The sequence below is a fragment of the Oncorhynchus tshawytscha genome, unplaced genomic scaffold (genome assembly GCF_018296145.1).
Source record: "Oncorhynchus tshawytscha isolate Ot180627B unplaced genomic scaffold, Otsh_v2.0 Un_contig_2941_pilon_pilon, whole genome shotgun sequence".
NCBI classification, from domain to species: Eukaryota; Metazoa; Chordata; class Actinopteri; order Salmoniformes; family Salmonidae; genus Oncorhynchus; species Oncorhynchus tshawytscha.
Genome location: NW_024609432.1, coordinates 1,599 through 26,166, shown reverse-complemented (window position 1 = coordinate 26,166; position 24,568 = coordinate 1,599). Strand labels below are relative to the sequence as shown.

The 24,568-nt window shown below is 44.5% G+C and overlaps 2 protein-coding genes across 2 annotated transcripts in view; one reads left to right on the top strand and one right to left on the bottom strand.

Annotated features, from left to right (window-relative positions):
* LOC112264251 (A disintegrin and metalloproteinase with thrombospondin motifs 12) overlaps positions 1-17,946 on the bottom strand; it is a 160,798-nt gene extending 142,852 nt beyond the window's left edge. The window contains 4 exon segments of the mRNA XM_042315279.1: positions 6,634-6,830; positions 8,024-8,204; positions 12,271-12,638; positions 17,466-17,946. Of these exon segments, the coding sequence (XP_042171213.1) occupies positions 6,634-6,830; positions 8,024-8,204; positions 12,271-12,638; positions 17,466-17,508 (789 nt within the window). The 5' untranslated portion in view covers positions 17,509-17,946.
* Positions 17,947-20,440: 2,494 nt separating this feature from the next.
* Positions 20,441-22,483, top strand: LOC112241258 (relaxin-3 receptor 1-like). The gene has a single exon (XM_024409396.2). It carries the CDS (start codon positions 20,753-20,755, stop codon positions 21,959-21,961), a length of 1,209 nt encoding a protein of 402 aa, XP_024265164.1. The 5' UTR covers positions 20,441-20,752; the 3' UTR covers positions 21,962-22,483.
* The last annotated feature ends 2,085 nt before the right edge of the window (positions 22,484-24,568 follow it).

Below are 24,568 nucleotides of genomic sequence, written 5' to 3'. Positions count from 1 at the left end.
CGGCTTGTCTTGAAGTGATCCATCTAATGAATTGTGTGGATAATTTTGAAGCTGTTGGTAGACAACCACTTGTAGCTGTCAAAGCTAGACCTATCCAGTAAGGTGGTGTCTCACACTGCAGCATAGGAACTGATGAACCTTGAACAAGCGCCACACATTGTAATGACATAGACATAAAGCAGGGCGAGCCAACCCTATTCCTGGAGAGCTACCCTCCTGTAGGTTTTCACTCCAACCCTGTTCCTGGAGAGTTACCCTCCTGTAGGTTTTCACTCCAACCCTGTTCCTGGAGAGCTACCCTCCTGTAGGTTTTCACTCCAACCCTGTTCCTGGAGAGCTACCCTCCTGTAGGTTTTCACTCCAACCCTGTTCCTGGAGAGTTACCCTCCAGTAGGTTTTCACCTCCAACCCTGTTCCTGGAGAGCTACCCTCCTGTAGGTTTTTAACAACCCTGTTCCTGGAGAGCTACCCTCCTGTAGGTTTTCACTCCAACCCTGTTCCTGAGCTACTGTCCTGTAGGTTTTAGAATCAGGTGCTGTTCCTGGAGAGCTACCCTCCTGTAGGTTTTCACTCCAGGACCCTGTTCCTGGAGAGCCACCCTCCTGGAGGTTTTCAGTGAAAACCTCCTGGACAGGACCCTGTAGCTCCAGGAACAGGGTGGAGAGCCACCCTCCTGTAGGTTTCACTCCAGGACCAGGGTTGGAGCTGTAACTAACCAGATTCAGCTAATCCAGGAACAGGGTTGGGTTGGAGTGAAAACCTACAGGACAGTAGATCTCCAGGAACAGGGTTGGAGTGAAAACCTACAGGACAGTAGCTCTCCAGGAACAGGGTTGGAGTGAAAACCTACAGGACAGTAGCTCTCCAGGAACAGGGTTGGAGTGAAAACCTACAGGACAGTAGCTCTCCAGGAACAGGGTTGGAGTGAAAACCTACAGGACAGTAGCTCTCCAGGAACAGGGTTGGAGTGAAAACCTACAGGACAGTAGCTCTCCAGGAACAGGGTTGGAGTGAAAACCTACAGGACAGTAGCTCTCCAGGAACAGGGTTGGAGTGAAAACCTACAGGACAGTAGCTCTCCAGGAACAGGGTTGGAGTGAAAACCTACAGGACAGTAGCTCTCCAGGAACAGGGTTGGAACAGGGTTGGAAAAACCTACAGGACAGTAGCTCTCCAGGAACAGGGTTGGAGTGAAAACCTACAGGACAGTAGCTCTCCAGGAACAGGGTTGGAGTGAAAACCTACAGGACAGTAGCTCTCCAGGAACAGGGTTGGAGTGAAAACCTACAGGACAGTAGCTCTCCAGGACTAGCTCTCAGGAACAGGGTTGGAGTGAAAACCTACAGGACAGTAGCTCTCCAGGAACAGGGTTGGAGTGAAAACCTACAGGACAGTAGCTCTCCAGGAACAGGGTTGGAGTGAAAACCTACAGGACAGTAGCTCTCCAGGAACAGGGTTGGAGTGAAAACCTACAGGACAGTTGCTCTCCAGGAACAGCCCTAAAATAAAGCAGTGTATAATGCCTTAGTATGTCCTTTACAACATAGATGTGTGCTCTATATAAAGGTTTTTAATGTGTTAGGATGTGTTCTGATCTGTTCACAACAACACAGAGTAATATTTACCTTCTCCATTGAGTCATCATTGGTCAGAGTGATGCATTGTGGTCATGGACCAAAGCTTTTGGATTTCACGCATGAGAAAATGAGTCATTACCAATACTTACAGTGGTGGTCAAACGTATCAAATTATAGGCCTACTTCGTCTGATTTAGGACCAAAAGTTGGTCCAGTGAACTTTACAAAGCCACACCAAACCGCAACCTTATGTGGGTATTGAATAATATTGGGACTTTTGAGCTGAGCTGATATTATGAACTGAGTTTCAGTGATTTGAAAGAATTCCCCTGACATTGGTCAAATCGGGATCCCCTCCGTGGAAACAATATGAACGTACATTTTTTTTCAATATTTACTTTGACTTTGTGTGAACGTTTTTTCAAAAATGATCCTGACATTGGTCACATTGGAATCCATGACCGTCCCTTGTTGGTGTCAAACCAACTTCTAACTCTGCAGGCAGGGCTTCGTCATAGTGACATTGCAGACAGCATATCACCAGCACAATGTATGAAGGGACTCTTTCATCATAAATGCTATTTGTCCCCGAGTCCCAGTACTTGCTCCACTGCCGAAGGCAGGGAAAGCCTTCAGTATAAAAGAGATGAAACGCATAGCTGAACAAATAGCACTGCACTGGAACTCAAATAGGCATTGTGCCTGCTGCCATGTACCCGACTGAAACAACTGGTCTATCATACTAGGTACGGTCCAAACTGTTCCCAACATGAAAGGCGTTTTGAAGTGAAACTGCACACTGCCAATGTATCTGTCGTTGTAATGCCGAGAATAAAAAGACCAGTAGTTTAGATCATCATCGAGACACATTGCTCTCTCACTAGCTGCATTTCATTTCACCCAAAACACTATTATAACTTTTGGGAATATTTAAATACTCTGTTATCCTGCATGTCAATGTAGTTTGAGGACAGCATCCCACAGAAGACAGACGGACAGTATCACATGAGAGCTGTCGAAATACCATCTTTCTTCACCCTTTTAATGAGTTTCAACATGGCCGTCCTCACACTAGTCTAGTCAACACACTTAGACAATGGAAAGCTCCTGCATCTCCCGAGGAAGATGATGACATCTCTGTTTGTTTTGCTTCGGGGCAATTCCATGGTAACAGAATTAGGAAACTCAGAATTTTCACGTTAAAATGTACAGTCGTGGACAAAAGTTTTGAGAATGACACAAATATTAATTTCCACAAAGTCTGCTGCTTCAGTGTCTTTAGATATTTTTGTCAGATGTTACTATGAAATACTGAAGTATAATTACAAGCATTTCATAAGTGTCAAAGGCTTTTATTGACAATTACATGAGTCAATATTTGCAGTGTTGACCCTTCTTTTTCAAGACCTCTGAAATCTGCCCTGGCATGCTGTCAATTAACTTCTGAGCCACATCCTGACTGATGGCAGCCCATTCTTACATAATCAATGCTTGGAGTTTGTCAGAATTTGTGGGTTTTTGTTTGTCCACCCGCCACTTGAGGATTGACCACAAGTTCTCAATGGGATTAAGGTCTGGGGAGTTTCCTGGCCATGGACCCAAAATATCGGTTTTGCTCCCCGTGCCACTTAGTTATCACTTTTGCCTTATGGCAAGGTGCTCCATCATGCTGGAAAAGGCATTGTTCATCACCAAACTGTTCCTGGATGTTTGGGAGAAGATGCTCTCGGAGGATGTGTTGGTACCATTCTTTATTCATGGCTGTGTTCTTAGGCAAAATTGTGAGTGAGCCCACTCCCTTGGCTGAGAAGCAACCCCACACATGAATGGTCTCAGGATGCTTTACTGTTGGCATGACACAGAACTGATGGTAGCGCTCACCTTGTCTTCTCCGGACAAGCTTTTTTCCGGATGCCCCAAACAATCGGAAAGGGGATTCATCAGAGAAGATGACTTTACCCCAGTCCTCAGCAGTCCAATCCCTGTTCCCTTTGCAGAATATCAGTCTGTCCCTGATGTTTTTCCTGGAGAGAAGTGGCTTCTTTGCTGCCCTTCTTGACACCAGGCCATCCTCCAAAAGTCTTCCCCTCACTGTGCGTGCAGATGCACTCACACCTGCCTGCTGCCATTCTTGAGCAAGCTCTGTGCTGGTGGTGCCCCGATCTCATAGTTGAATCAACTTTAGGAGACGGTCCTTGTGCTTGTTGGATTTTCTTGGGCGTCCTGAAGTCTTCTTCACAACAATTGAACCGCTCTCCTTGAAGTTCTTGATGATCCGATAAATGGTGGATTTAGGTGCAATCTTACTGGCAGCAATATCTTTGCCTGTGAAGCCCTTTTTGTGCAAAGCAATGATGACGGCACATGTTTCCTTGCAGGTAACCATGGTTGACAGAGGAAGAACAATGATTCCAAGCACCACCCTCCTTTTGAAGCTTCCAGTCTGTTATTTGAACTCAATCAGCATGACAAAGTGATCTCCAGCCATGTCCTCGTCAACACTCACACCTGTGTTAACGAGAGAATCACTGACATGATGTCAGCTGGTCTTTTTGTGGCAGGGCTGAAATGCAGTGGAAATGTTTTTGGGGGATTCAGTTCATTTGCATGGCAAAGAGGGACTTTGCAAGTAATTGCAATTTATCTGATCACTTTTTATAACATTCTGGAGTATATGCAAATTGCCATCATACAAACTGACGCAGCAGACTTTGTTGAAAATTAATATTTGTGTCATTATCAAAAGTTTTGGCCACGACTGTATACTAAACAAAAACGATTGATTTCAAAGTTTAACAAACCATAGAACTCTAAGCGCAAGGATTGGCAATGTGTTTTTGTAAAATGTTCAGTGGAAATTGTTAAAAGTAGTTGTGCAGCATAAGAGTTGTTTTTTTACTTTGAAAATCAAATGGTTTTTGTTTGGTATATATTTTAAAAGTAAAAAATCGGAGTCTCAGTGTAATTCCGTTACCGTGGAAGTGCGCTTCACTCACTGTATGATCACTACAGTCTCCCTTGACACAATAACAGGAGGCTGTGGAGTTCAAAGCAGAGGTTTGCAGGGCTGAAAACAAGACACCTGAGAGGATGTGGAGGATAATGTGTGTTTCCTCTTTTTCTTATTGTCCACTTGATCCGGTGAAGCCAGGGGAGCTCTGTTATTGAAATCCCCTTTCCTGATACACCGTCCTGTGCTAGTCCTCCTTGACAGCTGCAGCCGGACCCAACAGTTACTGTGTTTTGGAAAAAAGTTTCCTAATGCGCTCAACAGCCTTAGAGCGAGGACGAGGTCAGATGACTTGGTCTGGCCTCCGTCCAGGAAGTGCTAAAAACACAAGGGTCAGTGCACAGGAAGTTGTAGTCATTTGGAAAATAAAAATATATATATATATAAAAAAAGAGGGATGAGGGCTACAGGACATGGGGAAGGAGTGATAAAAGAGAGGGATGAGGGCTACAGGACATGGGGAAGGAGCGATAAAAGAGAGGGATGAGGGCTACAGGACATGGGGAAGGAGCGATAAAAGAGATGGATGAGGGCTACAGGACATGGGGAAGGAGCGAAAAAGAGAGGATGAGGGCTACAGGACATGGGGAAGGAGAGAGGGATGAGGGCTACAGGACATGGGGAAGGAGCGATAAAAGAGATGGATGAGGGCTACAGGACATGGGGAAGGAGCAATAAAAGAGATGGATGAGGGCTACAGGACATGGGGAAGGAATAAAAGAGATAAATCATGGGGAAGGACATGTCAGGACATGGGGAAGGATGGATGAGGGCTACAGGACATGGGGAAGGAGCAATAAGAGAGGGATGAGGGCTACAGGACATGGGGAAGGAATGATAAAAGAGATGGATGAGGGCTACAGGACATGGGGAAGGAGTGATAAAAAAGATGGATGAGGGCTACAGGACATGGGGAAGGAGGTGATTGACCCAGCCAAGATGGGAAGTTTTGAGATGATGAGGGCTACAGGACATGGGGAAGGAGCGATAAAAGAGATGGATGTCAGGACATGGGGAAGGAGCATAAAAAAGATGGATGACACAGGACAGTGACAACAGAATTACTGGACATGGGAAGGCTGCAGCCTACCATGGGGAAGCAAAGAAGGGATGAGGGCTAATGGGGAAGTAGAGAAGAGAGGGATGAGGGCTACAGGAAAAGGAGATCAAGTTAAGGAGAGATTGAAACCTGAGTTCTACAGGACATGGGGAACTATAACATGAGGGCTTAGGACATGGGATGGATTTAGAGTAGGGTCAAGAAGTTTGCACTGGAAATAAAAGAAAGGGCATTTCAGCCGACCAAAGGCTACTTCCAGCTGACACCCAGCACACTAGCCCATATTTGGTAATAGTGGGAATCAAACCCACAACGTTGGTGTTGCTGACACCCTACCAAAAGAAAACCCAGTGAGACAGAAATCAAGTTAGGGAACTATAAGCAGACTGGGATGGATGTTCATGACAGTTTGCACTGTAAAAGAAAGGGCAGACGGCTAGCAGATGACACCCAGTACGATGTTCATGAATCAAACCCACAACGTTGGTGTTGCTGACACCCTACCAAAAGAAAACCCAGTGAGACAGAGAGGGCTAGCAGACACGATGTTCATGACAGTCAGTACAGACGGCTAGCAGATACGTACGATGTTCATGACAGTCAGTACAGACAGCTAGCAGACACTTACGATGTTCATGACAGTCAGTACAGACGGCTAGCAGACACGATGTTCATGACAGTCAGTACAGACGGCTAGCAGACACGATGTTCATGACAGCCAGTACAGACGGCTAGCAGACACGATGTTCATGACAGTCAGTACAGACGGCTAGCAGACACAATGTTCATGACAGCCAGTACAGACGGCTAGCAGACACGATGTTCATGACAGCCAGTACAGACGGCTAGCAGACATTTACGATGTTCATGACAGCCAGTACAGACAGCTAGCAGACACTTACGATGTTCATGACAGTTAGTACAGACGGCTAGCAGACATTTACGATGTTCATGACAGCCAGTACAGACGGCTAGCAGACACTTACGATGTTCATGACAGCCAGTACGTAGCTCTCCACGCCCTTGGTGCCGTGGTACTCCACCATCTTGGAATCGGCCACCACCAGCGTTTCCACCCACTTCTCCCTGCTGATGGAACGCTGGCGTATCCTCCTCTTCCTCCGCTGGCGTCTCTCCCAGCGCTCCCGTTGCCTCTCCACACGTTCCAACGCTGCAGCAGGATCTGAGGGCGGAGCCATGACAAATATTGTGGTTGTAGAGTTGTAGCTTTAGTATTGTGTTTAAAAATAGCATGGAATAAGTCAGACTTGTTTTGTGTTATCCTTGATTGGTTTGAACTTTGTTACACCATATATTAGTAAGGGATGTTTATGGGGATGTTTATGTAAAACATGTTATGTGTTTGATCAGGTCAGTTACACCAACTGTAGTCAATAGTGAATTTATCCAAAACTGTACATCATATGTATGAAGAGTCAGCTAAGTGGCAACAGCGTTAGAACCCTACACAGTACACACTGATGCATTGTGTTGAACATAACATGTACTCTATAAAGAAACATACAACAGAGACAATTCAGTCTTTTCTAAATGTCTTGAGGGAATTGAAGTGAGCGTTATGCACGCTTAACCCTGTGAGAGAGGAAGTGGGGATTTTATGCATGCTTGAGACAGAAGTTTACAGTCTGGTGGAAGAGGTTTTATTTCCCTCCTAAAATGCCTGGTAAGCCAGATGATCTTTCCTGGTTCTCTCTAGCATCCCCAGCCATCTGCAGGATATTCCAACAATTCTCTTGACCTATTCCCTGTGGGTGAAGTCAACCAAGACTCCAGTGAAGTGCACGTTCAAGTGAGTTCGAAAGAGTTATTTTCAAAATAGTTCAAGTCCCGGGGCCTGCAATGAATTCCTAATGGCATATTTACATATCTCTCTTGCATAATACTGCCTCTCGGATATTTCATCCGGCAATGTGTTTCAGGGCTTAATTAAGGCTCCTGGTATTTCAAACAGGCCCCATTACCAGCCCAACTGTTCCTAGGCTGTCTTCCTCCACCTCTAGAGAGTGGAATTCAGTGTGTGTGTGTGTGTACAGTGTATGTGTATGTGTGATAGATCCAGGTTGGGATAGGGATCGCTCCGTGCATCGGCCCTGTTTGAATACTTAGAAAATGCATCCTCCCTTGCCTAAAGCATGACTGATCTGGCACCATCTGGATGGGTTTGGTTGGATCTGACATGTAAAATCAGTTGTTGTCAGAAGTGGGATCTTTGTTTTGTCCAATCCGACCTTGTGAGATTGGTGATTAATTCAAGGAAGGGAAGGAAAGGTGCATCTTTAAAGTATTGGAACAGCCACATCCTCTAAGGCCTCTATAATGGAGTGTGTGATGCCAGGTCACGACGGGAGGCTTCACCTTTTACCCCACAGGTACCGTTGGTGGTATGGTCTCCAGAGATGGGCTGTACCAACTGGCTTTGGGTGGGGGAGGTGTGGCGCTTGTAGATAATGTGGACTTGTGGTGCCGTCAACTCATCACTAGACCGCTCCAATGGCCGGATAAAGAACTCCTCCTGGGACAGCTTGAACAGCCCAGTCTACAGAGGGAGGTAGGTCAGTATTGCTTTTGTTATGAGAAAACATAGTGATCATATTGTACAGGGAGAAAGGGCGTCAGAATTGCTTTATTATTATTTGATTTATTTAAATGGTCCTAAGCAAGGACATTCTATGGGGTGAAAGTGAGGTCAAAATGTATTCTACAGTATATGAGAAATATAGTGATCCTATTGTACAGGGAGAAAGTTGGTCAGAAATGCTTTATTAATACAAAAAATACAGTCCTAAGCAAGCACATTGTTTGGGTAGAAAGAGAACAGCTGCTTTGATATGGGAAGAATAGAGTTAGCACATTCTACTGGGAGAACAAGGGATCACAACTGCTTTGATATGGGAAGAACACAGCACATTCTACTGGGAGAACAAGGGATCACAACTGCTTTGATATGGGAAGAACACAGCACATTCTACTGGGAGAACAAGGGATCACAACTGCTTTGATATGGGAAGAACACAGTTAGCACATTCTACTGGGAGAACAAGGGATCACAACTGCTTTGATATGGGAAGAACACAGCACATTCTACTGGGAGAACAAGGGATCACAACTGCTTTGATATGGGAAGAACACAGCACATTCTACTGGGAGAACAAGGGATCATCACAACTGCTTTGATATGGGAAGAACACAGTCACATTCTACTGGGAGAACAAGGGATCACAACTGCTTTGATATGGGAAGAACACAGCACATTCTACTGGGAGAACAAGGGATCATCACAACTGCTTTGATATGGGAAGAACACAGCACATTCTACTGGGAGAACAAGGGATCACAACTGCTTTGATAAGGGAAGAATACAGTTACCACATTCTACTGGGTGAGAGATGGGTCAAAATTGCTTCAGAGAGAAATAAATGCAATCAGCTTCATGAAAATGTGCCATTAGCTTACAGTATTACATAAACACAAGTTATCTTGGGATTTATCATGTGATTATTTTCCCTTCCCTTTGGGAGCAAAACAAGGACATATGAGAGAAAACGCACCAACTGAAATTGAGTCATAACTATAATGGCTAAATCGCGAATGCTCCGCAACAATGATTTAGACTTATGACAGTCTTCAACCCAGCAGTCTGGCCTCTGGGCTTCTGGCTCAGCCGTAGCTGTGGAACTTAGAGCGAGATGTGGCATTGTGCCAAATGATACGCTGTGGGTCTGGAGCCCGTCGATCTCCTCAATATATCCAATTGCTATCATTTTAAAGAAACAACATTTCCAGTCCAGTAAGTCCCCCTCCCCCAGGTTCAAAGAGTTTAAAAGGACAGATTCACTATACAGTATATACACCTTGGATTCAACTAGAAGTCGACTGTTCAAGAACATGGACATTTAAGAGGATACTCTGAGAAAGTTTCCCCTTTGGCCAAAAGTCCCTTATTGTGGGGAAAACAAGCATTTACAGTCACTTAAACTTAGAAGTATCACAAATGTTTAGGTTTGCATGCAAATGTTTGAATTTCTAGAACAAATGGAAAAAAGGCAGAAATTGAGAGATATATTATTAGAAAGGGAGAAAGGAATACAGTAATAATGGAACAGTATGATGTTGTTGATAGGGCTTGTAGGGAGAAAGGAATACAGTAATAATGGAACAGTATGATGTTGTTGATAGGGCTTGTAGGGAGAAAGGAATACAGTAATAATGGAACAGTATGATGTTGATAGGGCTTGTAGGGAGAAAGGAATACAGTAATAATGGAACAGTATGATGTTGTTGATAGGGCTTGTAGGGAGAAAGGAATACAGTAATAATGGAACAGTATGATGTTGTTGATAGGGCTTGTAGGGAGAAAGGGAACAGTATGTTGTTGATAGGGCTTGTAGGGAGAAAGGAATACAGTAATAATGGAACAGTATGATGTTGATAGGGCTTGTAGGGAGAAAGGAATACAGTAATAATGGAACAGTATGATGTTGATAGGGCTTGTAGGGAGAAAGGAATACAGGGAACAGTATGATGTTGTTGATAGGGAGTAAAAAGGAATACAGTAATAATGGAACAGTATGATGTTGTTGGATAGGGCTTGTAGGGAGAAAGGAATACAGTAATAATGGAACAGTATGATGTTGTTGGATAGGGCTTGTAGGGAGAAGGGAATACAGTAATAATGGAACAGTATGTTGTTGATAGGGCTTGTAGGGAGAAAGGAATACAGTAATAATGGAACAGTATGATGTTGTTGGATAGGGCTTGTAGGGAGAAAGGAATACAGTAATAATGGAACAGTATGATGTTGTTGGATAGGGCTTGTAGGGAGAAGGGAATACAGTAATAATGGAACAGTATGATGTTGTTGGATAGGGCTTGTAGGGAGAAAGGAATACAGTAATAATGGAACAGTATGATATTGTGGGACGTGGACAGCAGTCACAGTGGAGAGATGGGATGTGGACAGCAATCACAGAGGAGAGATGGGACGTGGACAGCAATCACAGAGGAGAGATGGGACATGGACAGCAGTCACAAAGTAGAGATGGGACGTGGACAGCAATCACGGAGGATAGATGGGATGTGACAGTGAACAAAGAGGAGAGGTAGAATGTGGTGAGAGGTATCAGAGGAGAGGTGGTATGTGGACAGCGGTCACAGATGTGACAGGGAACACATGCTTTATGATTCAGTTTGAGTGACCTACACTAGTGGATAGGTAAGACAATGAGAGGTAAATTGATCATGCGTAAACACAACACAGGCTCCATCGCTTGTTCTGTTCATGGAAGCATGATGATGTTTTTCACACCCACATGTCATCGATGACATCCAGCCTGATTTTAGATGAAAGCTGCTCTAACACTTGTGATGTCAAACGCATCCTCTCAAGCACAGCTCACAGGTCCCTTCACCAACCAGTCACTGGTTTTCCATGGATGGTGCAATCTAATAATATAACTACACTAACAGAGCAGGAATGAGGCCAACAGCACGTAATGACTTCAGAGACAACTATAAAAAATAAAACTTAAACATCATCTGTTCAGACGTGTGTTTAAAGATTGAAACTAAGTTGAAGCCAGTGTGGCATACAACATTATACAGTAGTACTTACTGCTTATTGCAAAGCATTAGCATATTTTTATCAGAGCTAGAGGAATTAAATACACCTCTAATGAATCGTCATTTACAATTTCACCTAAAAATGTAATAAATCTTCTTTGGTTTTGTATAATGACAATAATATATTCAATTTAGCAAACACTTTTTTATCCAGTCTCATGCACAGAACCAAAGCGGAAAACAAAAACGGGCTAGGACCAATCATTGGCATCGATCAACATTATGTTTTTGATCAATTGTATTTCTACTTTGACTTGTTACCCTAGGAACAGAGAAGTTCTAGAAGTTAAACGTTTTGCATGACCCTTTAGGATGTGAAAGTAAAAAGATATCTCAGTAGGTTAGCAGTTAGCAGTGACGGTCTCAGTAGGTCAGCAGTGACGGTCTCAGTAGGTCAGCAGTGACGGTCTCAGTAGGTCAGCAGTGACAGTCTCAGTAGGTCAGCAGTGACGGTCTCAGTAGGTCAGCAGTGACAGTCTCAGTAGGTCAGCAGTGACAGTCTCAGTAGGTCAGCAGTGACAGGTCTCAGTAGGTCAGCAGTGACAGTCTCAGTAGGTCAGCAGTGACGGTCTCAGTAGGTCAGCAGTGACGGTCTCAGTAGGTCAGCAGTGACGGTCTCAGTAGGTCAGCAGTGACGGTCTCAGTAGGTCAGCAGTGACGGTCTCAGTAGGTCAGCAGTGACGGTCTCAGTAGGTCAGCAGTCTCAGTAGGTCAGCAGTCTCTCAGTAGGTCAGCAGTGACGGTCTCAGTAGGTCAGCAGTGACGGTCTCAGTAGGTCAGCAGTGACGGTCTCAGTAGGTCAGCAGTGAGGTCAGCAGTAGGTCTCAGTAGGTCAGCAGTGACGGTCTCAGTAGGTCAGCAGTGACGGTCTCAGTAGGTCTAGCAGTGACGGTCTCAGTAGGTCAGCAGTGACGGTCTCAGTAGGTTAGCAGTGACGGTCTCAGTAGGTTAGCAGTGACGGTCTATCTCCCCCTCTCACTCACCAGGCCGTCACAAGTGCTTATAGCCGCCCTCCCCTTCATGGTTGCCTGGTCCCACACGTCCCCGATAAAGTGGCACAGCGAAGGGCCATGGCTGCGTATTTTGGCCCCCTCCATGCCACCGTACCTTCGCTCAGTCAGGAAGCCAGGAGCCAGCAGGTGTGGGTTGAGGGTGAGGTTGAAGTGCAGATTGTGGCCACCGTGCTGCAACTGGTAGAACACCCGTGTAGGGTTTCCTGGTTCCCCCTGGGCTTCCCTCCGCTGTACCCGGCTGACGCGGTGAGACACAAAGTTGGACAGGAAGTGACCTTTGGCGTCCACTCGGTAGGGGTGAACGACCTCGTACTGCGGAAGCCCCTGTAGAAAGCTCTCTGGTTGGGAGAGAAAATAAAAACATGCTGTCTACTAATTGACTGTGAGGTTGTAAACAAACTTGGCAAGCTGTAACCAGTTCCATCTGCACAAGGCACACATACACTATCCATCATTTAAACAGGGGTTGAATATGACTACAGTATGTCTGTCTTTTTTACTTGAGGATGAGCATGTGACCCAGTATCCACCAATGGCAGGCAATAGTCATGTGGAGTCGTGGATGAGGTCTCACAACGGGCGCTAACTAACTAGGGCTTCGGGTTACTATAGAAGCTGACTGGAGTGTCGATCAGTCTGCTGTACTCTCCTACACTACGTCTGCCTACACCCGGATCCTGGCAGGGGGGCATCATCACGGTGATCGGCGGCGTGCTGGCCCGCTGTGCCACCTTCAATGATCGGATGAGGCTTAAGGCCCTCACTTACACGCAGACAGAAACGTACGCGCGCACACAAGCACCGTTCAAAGAACGGTATGAATTTTAATAGCAGCATGCACCTCACAGCACTTTAATCATATGCTAGTGGTGCCCTAGTAGTATGCTAGATGTGCAATAGCAGGATGCTAGATGTGCCTTAGTAGTATGCTAGATGTGCCCTAGTAGTATGCTAGATGTGCCCTAGTAGTATGCTAGATGCGCAATAGCAATATGCTAGATGTGCAATAGCAGTATGCTAGATGTGCCCTAGTAGTATGCTAGATGTGCCCTAGTAGTATGCTAATGGTGCCCTAGTAGTATGCTAGATGTGCAATAGCAGTATGCTAGATGTGCCTTAGTAGTATGCTTGATGTGCCCTAGTAGTATGCTAGATGTGCCCTAGTAGTATGCTAGTGGTGCCCTAGTAGTATGCTAGATGTGCAATAGCAGTATGCTAGATGTGCCCTAGTAGTATGCTTGATGTGCCCTAGTAGTATGCTAGATGTGCCCTAGTAGTATGCTAGATGTGCCCTAGTAGTATGCTAGTGGTGCCCTAGTAGTATGCTAGATGTGCAATAGCAGTATGCTAGATGTGCCCTAGTAGTATGCTTGATGTGCCCTAGTAGTATGCTAGATGTGCCCTAGTAGTATGCTAGATGTGCAATAGCAGCATGCTAGATGTGCCCTAGTAGTATGCTTGATGTGCCCTAGTAGTATGCTAGTGGTGCCCTAGTAGTATGCTAGATGTGCCCTAGTAGTATGCTAGTGGTGCCCTAGTAGTATGCTAGATGTGCCCTAGTAGTATGCTAGTGGTGCCCTAGTAGTATGCTAGATGTGCAATAGCAGTATGCTAGATGTGCCCTAGTAGTATGTTTGATGTGCCCTAGTAGTATGCTAGATGTGCCCTAGCAGTATGCTAGTGGTGCCCTAGTAGTATGCTAGTGGTGCACTAGTAGTATGCTAGATGTGCCCTAGTAGTATGCTAGTGGTGCCCTAGTAGTATGCTTGATGTGCCCTAGTAGTATGCTTGATGTGCACTAGTAGTATGCTAGATGTGCCCTAGTAGTATGCTAGTGGTGCCCTAGTAGTATGCTAGCAGTTACATAGGCAGTCACAGTGTATTCACATGGTAGTAGTTACATAGGCAGTCACAGTGTATTCACATGGTAGTAGTTACATAGGCAGTCACAGTGTATTCACATGGTAGTAGTTACATAGGCAGTCACAGTGTATTCACATGGTAGTAGTTACATAGGCAGTCACAGTGTATTCACATGGTAGTAGTTACATAGGCAGTCACAGTGTATTCACATGGTAGTAGTTACATAGGCAGTCACAGTAGTATTCACATGGTAGTAGTTACATAGGCAGTCACAGTGTATTCACATGGTAGTAGTTACATAGGCAGTCACAGTGTATTCACATGGTAGTAGTTACATAGGCAGTCACAGTGTATTCACATGGTAGTAGTTACATAGGCAGTCACAGTGTATTCACATGGTATTAGTTACATAGGCAGTCACAGTGTATTCACATGGTAGTAGTTACATAGGCAGTCACAGTGTATTCAAATGGTAGTAGTTACATAGGCAGTCAGAGTGTATTCACAATTAACTATTACGCTAAATGAATAGTGAAAGTGGCTTCATCAAAGCACTGGTTTTCCATGTCTGAATCTCCATGGCAATATAACTGTATATCTCTATACTACTACCTTCAGGAATGTATACTGTTTAACATGACTTTCTCATCTCTTTACCTGAAAAGCTATGACAGTGACAAATGTATTCATCACAAAGGAGAGGAGAATAAAAACAGCACTAATCCTTTCTATAAAACACAGACCTAACAGAAAGATCTGTAAGCCATCTTTATTTCTGCCTAAAATTCAAAGAGTAATTCAGAACGGGTTTCACTTCAAAAGTCAGACCAGTCTGTCTCACAGGAGTAAACAGGGAGCTGATTTGAATGGGTGAGATGCGGTGGAGGTATATAGGAGGTGAAGGGTAGTGATTGTTTTTTCTTTGATTTGGGGTGTTAAGAGTTGCTCTCACAGGGAATGTGTTATGCCAACCCTGAGACTGTTGAATCCTTTGATAGAGGACAGTGCCCACCAGTAGTGTCAAGCGCCATCCCAAATGCCACTGCTGCAGTACCAAGCTATCTCCCCTGTGTCAGTCCATCGCCTCGCAAACCGATTACACTTAGCCGTGGCTCCCCAGAGCACTCGCTAAGGTTGATTTGTATGGACGGTAGAGTGTCAAACAGCCCAAGGGTGTATCTAGACTGCTTATGGAAGGCCTTTCCCTTGTTCACTAAGGCTGATACAGAACACAGGGAGACCAAGGGGAAAGGAGTGAAGGAGAGAGAGAAGGGGGGAGAGAAAGAGAGAGAAGGGGTGAAGGAGAGAGAGAAGGGGGTGAAGGAGAGAGAGAAGGGATGAAGGAGAGGGAGAAGGGGTGAAGGAGAGAGAGAAAGGAGAGAGAGAAGGGGTGAAGAAGAGAGAGAAGGGAGAGAGAAGGAGAAGGAGAGAGAAGGGGAAGGAGAGAGAGAAGGGGTGAAGGAGAGAGAGAAGGGGTGAAGGAGAGAGAGAAGGGGAAGGAGAGAGAAGGGGTGAAGGAGAGAGAGAAGGGGTGAAGGAGAGAGAGAAGGGGTGAAGGAGAGAGAGAAGGGGTGAAGGAGAGAGAGAAGGGGAAGGGGAAGAGAGAGAAGGGGTGAAGGAGAGAGAGAGGGGGGAAGGAGAGAGAGAAGGGGTGAAGGAGAGAGAGAAGGGGTGAAGGAGAGAGAAGGGGGGAAGGAGAGAGAAGGGGTGAAGGAGAGAGAGAAGGGGTGAAGGAGAGAGAGAAGGGGGGAGAGAAAGAGAGAGATGCGCAACTGGAATATTTGTTCAAAAGTAAGTGTAGTACTGATATTCTTTTTTTAAATCAACCCCCCTTTTTTCTCACACCAAGACACTTCAGCTCAGAGGCCAACTTTAGGTTAACTACTATATCTAGTATCCTAAACACAGGAGGTTGATGGCACCTTAATAGGGAGGACGGCTTGTGGTAATGACTGGAATGGATTAGGTGGAATGGTACGAAATACATCAAGTACATGGTTTGATGCCATTCCATTCGCTCTGTCCCAGCCATTATTATGAGGCGTCCTCCCCTCAGCAGCCTCCACTGATCCTAACACAGCATGAGTTATTGGACTAACGGGAGCCAATACTTTAAAGAACTCAACACAATTAATCCTGATGCCATTCACTCATGTTGTTTGCAGGGCAGTTTAAATTGACTAGTGGAATGAATGTGACTATCACTGTGAGGTACAGACACAGTAGGTAAGCATGAGCGTGTTTATATGACATATTCAGGCATGACCCAAGTAAAGTTTTGGGTAGCAAACTACAGCTAGGCTACTAGAATTTTAAGCATGGCCTGAAGCGTTAGAGGCGGCTCAATTATGCATCTCTCTGGTGGGGGGAAAAAACCCTGAAATACTGTAGCTGTTCTCATACAAGCTGGAAATAGGTATAGCCTGGGAACATCACGTCTGTTTTGAGTCATGTGCTCATGGGATTTCGGCACCTCATTCAATGCATAAAATGGGAAAACATAACCTTTATAAGTGTCAATATTTCCCAAGTGAACTGCTTGCATAGATCAGTCATCGCTAGGCTGTGTGTGTAAAGGCTGCGTAGATCAGTTACATCGCTAGGCTATGTTTGCATGAGTTGAGGCTGCGTAGATCAGTCACATCACTAGTCTGTGTGTGTAAAGGGTGCGTAGATTAGTCACATCGCTAGGCTGTGTGTGTGAGAGTTGAGGCTGCGTAGATCAGTCACATCACTGTGGAGATCAGTCACATCGCTGGCTAGTCTGTCACATCACTAGTCTGTGTGTGAGTTGAGTGTCAGTCAAAGGCTGCTATGTGTGTGTGAGTTGAGGCTGCGAGATCAGTCACATCGCTAGGCTATGTGTGTGTGAGTTGAGGTTGCTCGCTAGGCTGTGTGTGTGTGAGTTGAGGCTGCGGAGATCAGTCACATCGCTAGGCTATGTGTGTGTGAGTTGAGGCTGCGTAGATCAGTCACATCGCTAGGCTATGTGTGTGTGAAGGCTGCGGAGATCAGTCACATCGCTAGGCTATGTGTGTGTGAGTTGAGGCTGCGGAGATCAGTCACATCGCTAGGCTATGTGTGTGTGAGTTGAGGCTGCGGAGATCAGTCACATCGCTAGGCTATGTGTGTGTGAGTTCAGTCTATGTGGAGCTGAGCAGTTGCCAATAGTCTGCAGAGGTCCCCTTGTTACTGACATTTTAAAATGCCAGCATAGCTGAACTATTGCATAAAACTATTTAAAATAAAAGTACCGTTATATGTCAGACGAATGATTCATTGATTTTAAGAGGCTGGCTTACCCGTCTCTTGTTCAAATCCAAACGTTTTACTGTTGTTAAACATCGCCAAGATCCCCGCTGCAACCAAAAAGTAAATTGGAGAGAAAGGTTGTGCAAGTCCGCAGTGTAAGTAAATCATCTTGTTGGAAGGTAAAGAAAGACAATATGTTATTATGCTTTATCCTCACTGTACCGACTGTCATTTCAAACACTTTCAATTTTGTAGTGAAACACTTATATCCCGCTAGAACCATGTACTTTAGACATAGAAAGCGTGACGCCGGCGATATAAACTTAATTAACTTCTGTACGACGTTGTATCCTTCCTCAGTGATTTTCACACGCGTCTTTTGCGTTCCAAGAATTGTAAACTGTAAGTGTTGTTTGCTGACAAGACGATGTCCTCCTTTCTTCCATCAAGGCCCCTTCGACAGCCCTGACAGTTAGGAACTTTCCCTAACAAGCCAAACTTTGCTGAAGAACCTCCCTCTCCGATACAGTTTAGTGGGTGGACTTGAGAGAATAGAATGCCTTTCAGTAGTAGTCCAGGGGATGGTAGGTGATGGGGAAACTATGACATTAAATTATTTGGATTGCCTGTTAAAATAAAAATACGTATGGTGTGCAATTGTAAATAAAGTGGGATAGTTGAGGAAAATCGAATTGACACATTTAACCGGATGTCAAATAGGCTTCCCGACACGCAATTAAAGGCTAATATTACGATTGTAACACCATATTAAATAATATTGCTTGTATACATTATGCCTACAGCGACACTTTAGCCTACTGTATAATCTCGTTCGCATGGTTACTGCGCAGAGCACCAATGTATAACGGGACCTGTGTGCATTATGCACTGTGAGGAGCCCCAAACTCCAAAGAAATCATAAACACGACTTATCAATTGCATTATGTTTCCTTTGAAAATGATACTTTCATCTTGGAGCTCAGAATACTGTGTATCCCCCTATGGAAATTATGTGTCAAACTCATTCCTCCTAGGGCCTATCCTGGGTTTTTGTTTTTCCTTTCAATTAAGACCTAGACAACCAGGTGAGGGGAGTTCCTTACTAATCAGTGACCTTAATTAATCGAGTACAAAGGAGGAGCAAAAACCCGCAGACACACCATCCTCCGTGGAACAAGATTGACACGTTCCCCATAATAGTCCTTCGCTGATCTACTGTTGGTTGAGCCATCATGTTGCCCCCTCTAGCGGAAGAGGGCGGTCAGTTTGGCACAAAATGTCGAGAATAAATATGGAAATGTCATAGAATGAAGAAGGAAAAATACGTTAGAATGAAGAAGGAAAAAGACTTGTAAAATGTCATGTCTGCCATGTTAAAGCCGGTAAGGAAACCGATATGAGTAGGCTAGACTAGGGGGAGTTTTTGGTATTCTTTCGTGCCCAAGGGAGGAACAACTATTTCATTGTTTTGCCACACTATTTTGGTCCTATTCAAACCATAAAGTATTGGCGAATGGTCAAGTAAATAATCTCCCATAATTCATTAAATTTTGTTAAATGTCAGGGACCTTTTTTCCCCATATAAAAACAGCAGCCCGCCGCGACCGGGAGACCCCATGGACGACGCAGCCTGTCCCATCGCGACTCCTGTGGCGGGCCGGGGCGCAAGCACGCGCAAGCACGCTGACACCGTCGCCAGGTGTATGGTGTTTCCTCCGATACATTGCTGTGTATGTATGTGTGTGTGTATATATGTGTATATATATGTATGTGTGTGTATATATATATATATATATATATATAATAAACAAGTACTCTATGTGGACACCTGCTCATCAAACATCTCATTCCAAAATCATGGGCATTGATATGGAGTTGGTCCCCCTTTGCTTCTATAACAGCCTCCACTCTTCTGGGAAGGCTTTCTACTAGATGTTGGAACATTGCTGCAGGGACTTGCTTCCATTCAGCCACAAGAGCATAAGTGAGGTTGGGCACTGATGTTGGACGAATAGAGATTCCCCATAGTCAGCGTTCCAATTCATCCCAAAGGTGTTCAATGTGGTTAAGGTCAGGGCTCTGTGCAGGCCAGTCAAGTTCTTCCACACCGATCAACAAACCATTTCTGTATGGACCTCGCTTTGTGTATGGGGGAATTGTCATGCTGGAAGAGGAAAGGGCCTTTCCCAAACTGTTGCCACAAAGTTGGAAGAACAGAATTGTCTAGAATGTCATTGTTTTCTGTAGCATTAAGTTTTCCCTTCACTGGAACTAAGAGGCCTAGCCTGAACCATGAAAAACTGCCCCAAACCATTATTCCTCTTCCACCAGACTTTACAGTTGGCACTATGTATTGGGACAGGTAGCATTCTCCTCGCATCCACCAAACCCAGATTAGTCTGTCCGACTGCCAGATGGTGAAGCATGTTTCATCACTCCAGAGAACGTGTTTCCACTGCTCCAGAATCCAATGGCAGCGAGCTTTATACCACTCCAGCTGACTCTTGGCATTGCGCATGGTGATTTTAGGCTTGTGTGTGGCTGCTCTGCCATGGACACCCATTTCATGAAGCTCCAGTTCATGTGCTGATGTTGCTTCCAGAGGCAGTTTGGAACTCGGTATTGAGTGTTGCAACCAAGGCCAGACGATTTTTATGCGCTTCAGCATTCGGTGGTGCTGTTCTTTGAGCTTGTGTGGCCTACCACTTCCCAGCTGAGCCGTTAATGCTCCTAGACATTTCCAAATTTGACGACCTGACTTGTTGGAAAGATGGCATCCACATTGAAATTCACTGAGCTCTTCAGGCCATTCTACTGCCAATGTTTGTCTATGGAGATTGCATGGCTGTGTGCTCAGTTTTATACACCTGTCAGCAAAGGGTGTGGCTGAAATAGCTGGATCCACTCATTTGAAGGGGTGTCCACATTCTTTTATACATATAGTGTAACTTATTTTATTTTGGTATCTGAAAATTCATATTTTTGTCGAGACCTATCAGCAGTTTATTCACAAAGGTCCATCACAGAAAGGTCCATCACAGAAAGGTCCATCATGTCTCAAACGACCAATCCACGCGATGCAGGGGCAGGCGCTGTGAACACGCACGACTACGCACCTGTATAAGACTCCAGTCAAGATGCAAAGTTTCACATTGATTGCGGCGTTATACAGGACTGTAAGACACGATAACTTTTATCATACAAGCTTCAATTACATAAAATGAACAGCTAAAATAAGCACTCAGTTGTATGGAGCGCGAGGACTATTCTGTGATAGGCCATCGAGAAGCGACCTGATGCTAGTAGAAGCACTGGTGTTGCATTCTTATCTGTGAGGATGGGCGAGCTACTCAACCACAGCGGGATTTTGGCATTGAACAGGACTTTAATGGATGATGACAAATTCGGCAGTCTGGAGGATATTGACGTGACCGCGGACGGCACTCCGATTCTAAGGATAATCATCTCCGTTGTTTACTCCATTGTGTGCGCGGTAGGGTTAATTGGGAACTTGTTAGTCTTTTTCCTAATGAGGTTAAAACAGGGCCGGAAGAAATCGAGTATTAACTTTTTCATCATCAACTTGGCAGTGACGGACTTCCAGTTTGTGTTGACTCTGCCGTTCTGGGCAGTGGACACCGCACTGGACTTCAGCTGGCCGTTTGGAGACGCCATGTGTAAAATCATCCTTTCCGTAACAGTTATGAACATGTACGCTAGCGTGTTCTTTCTGACTGCTATGAGTGTGACCAGATACTGGTCTGTCGCCTCGGCTCTGAAGAACCGGTCGAGACAGAGGTCGTGTTCGGTGAAATTGGTGTGCGCGGTGCTGTGGGTCTCCGCAACCATTGCCACAGCACCCACTACCATTTTCTCCTCAGTGACCGTAGTGGCCGGGGAGAAGCTCTGCCTCATCAGGTTCCCTGAGGGACATGACTGGCTCGCGCTCTATCATCTCCAAAAAATCATCATAGCGTTCGTCATACCCATGCTGATAGTGTCCGTCTGCTATCTGATGCTCTTACGGTTTATCCGTCTGAGGAGCATGAACAACAACCACCCCAAAAGGAGGTCGAGGGTGACCAAATCTGTCACTATCGTCGTCCTCTCCTTCTTTCTTTGCTGGATGCCAAATCACGCCATCACATTCTGGGGTGTATTGGTGAAATTTAACGCTGTCAATTGGGATAAATCCTACTATTTGGTCCACACCTATGTATTCCCGGTGACTGTGTGCCTCGCGCATGCCAATAGCTGCTTGAACCCAGTTCTGTATTGTCTCATGCGACGAGAATTCAGAAAGATGCTGAAGGATTTGTTTTGGAGAATTTCCTCACCAGCCATCTCCAAAGCCTGTACAATACGTACGTTTACGGGGACGTGCAACACACGTGTAACACACGACGACAACCAAGGGGTTATTCCCTTGAATGTTCTAGACACCACACAATGTCGACTATCCTTTATTGACAGACCGGATCTTCCCGCAATACCGGGTCTACCCGGAATGGCACCTGAAGATTCACAGTGCATCCACCAGACATAATTCACTTACTCTATGAAACGACTTGCTGTAATCAATTACGCATGCATTTTGGAACTATAAATGAGTTCTTGAGTTCCCAATGTTGTCATTACCCACGGGGCACCAATTGCGCAGAGTAGGCCAACGGAGTGAAAAGCAGTATTTACAGAAATTTGGTGCGTCCCTGGCACGCACTGGAATGGGTAGGACATGTACTTGGTAAACTTTACGCGCAATGATTACATGTTGATTTTAAGATAAGAGAGTCACACATTTAGAGTACACCGAAGTCCATATTCCCTGTGGATAGTATGCCCTGTGTTGGAATGTTGAGGTGTTTCTTCAGTCTTCCATTCAAGCTCACGCACTGCCATTCAGAGCCAATGCACACATTTTTGGGACATGAAAATGGAAATAAATGTGATCTTATTAATATGTTATCAGTGCTTCTGTTGTGGTATCTGAATATATGGCTGAATGTAAATGGGTCATTGCAATGTATGTGAAATAAAGAGAATATAAATTAAGCATCTTAGTCGATTGATATATTCAGACAATATGTTGTGTGGGTCAATTTGCTAGATATCCATTACTAAAACTCATTAGATATCGAGAAATGGTCGATTGAAGATGTTCAATGCGTTATTGGAGACTACTTAATGCGTAAGGCCGCACAAGCTGTGCTGTAACTGCGACGATATAATGGATTGCAAATAGACAGTACTTTATAAATAAAGATAAGCATATTTGCATGTTTATTTTCTTCGTTCATATAGAGAGTTTGAGAAGGTTTCCAACTCCGGAAGCCGGCCTAAGGTTATCTACTTCATTTTACCGAGAATACACTTTCAGAAATCGTAATGACGCTCAAATCTATTAATATTAAGAAATCGGCCGGCCCGGACCAATGTAACATTTCTTTTCCCCAAATTGGTGCAGAGATCTTTGCTGTCCTTCTCACGCATATATTCAAGCTTTCATTGGCGAGTGATACGATTCCAAATGTCTGGAAAGTAGCTTACGTCAGTCACCCTTATACATCTTGTTCGATTGATGTATTCAGGCAATGTGTTGTGCGGGTCAATTGGATAACGTTGGATAACTATAGTCCCGTTTGTAAACTGTCTGCACTGGAAACATCTTTGGAAAACCTGGTTGAACTCACAATTGAAAGACTTTCTGTATAATATCTAATTTGATCTAAATTCCAGTCGGGTTTTAGAGCCAAGCATAGTACAATTACTGCAGTAACTAAGGTTGTAGGTGATATCCTAGATGCTCAGGACAAGAAACATCACTGTGTTTAATTTTTTATTGACTTATCAAAGGCCTTTGTTGACCAATCCCTGACAAAAAAAGGTTGGTTTAAGGGTTGAAGCATTGGATTGGTTCCAAAACGACCTTTCTGACAGAATGCAGTGTGTAGCACAGAGGGTAATACATCTGAGCTTCAAAGGCTCATTTCCCCAGGGTTCAATTTTAGGTCTGATCCTTTTTTACAATGCATATAAATGACACAGCGAAGACTCTATGCTGATGACAGAATGATTTATTCTAGCACATCTTGAAGGCTTTTCAGGATTTACAGGTGGCTTTTGATGCTGTTTGAATTTAAACTTGTGCTTAATGCAAGGAACGGGTTTTCTCTTTGAAAGTAGACACATGGAGTCACTTGCAGATTTCAACTCTAAAAAGTCAGGAAACTGATAAGGTCACCTATAAGTATCTTGGGAATTGGTTAGAAGAAAAGCTGAATTTTAAACAGCACATTGATAACTTCACCAGAGAACTGAAGTTGAAATTGGGTTTTTCTTTTAGGAACAAAACTTGTTTTTCAATGTTAGTCAGAAAGGATCTTGTTCAAAGCACTTTGTTATCGGTGCTGGATTATAGTGCCTATATGCAGGCCTTAGCAAGTACCTGAACTCTGGACACAGTGTATCATGGTGCTTTTAAGATGTATCACCAATGCCAGATACTTCTCTCACCCATCACTGTGATTTGTATGGCCTGGTGCAATGGACCTCTCTCTCCATGGTGCAAACACACTGGTGCACTTTTGTGTAAATAGAAAGCATTGATAAGGCAGCCCCTTTTGTGTCTCTGTTCCTTCCTGACCAGGTCAGTCACTCAATACAGTCTTCGTTCAGTCGCTGCCGTCCTTGTCTGTTCCTAAGTCTAGAACTGATATGGGGAAACAAGATTTTTTCCCCCAGAATTCCCCTTCATTCTGGAACATGCTTCAAAAGATATTCAAGTTTGGGGAGTTAAGTGTCCTTCCCGGTTTTTAAGACAATGTTTTTGATAGCTACAGTTTAATATTGTTTATGTATTTGTATTTTTTGAAACATGTTATGTACACGCTGCTATTTCCCTGTTTTGCCGTCTTGCCAGGTCACCCAGGCAAGAGGTTTCTAACCTCAATGAGTCCTACTTGGTTAAATCAAAATAAAACTATTATGTTTGGTAGAGGTGTGGTGAAGCGTTTCCCTAACTCGGTCCTCGGGACAACATTTAGTTTTCCCCCTAGCACAACAGATTCTAATAATCAACTCATCATCAAGCTAGGGATTTTCCCCCTAGCACAACAGATTCTAATAATCAACTCATCATCAAGCTAGGGTTTTT

What these genes read in the sequence shown, in the direction of transcription:
- LOC112241258 (XM_024409396.2), top strand. Translation starts at nt 20,753, where the DNA reads ATGGGCGAGCTACTCAACCACAGCGGGATTTTGGCATTGAACAGGACT.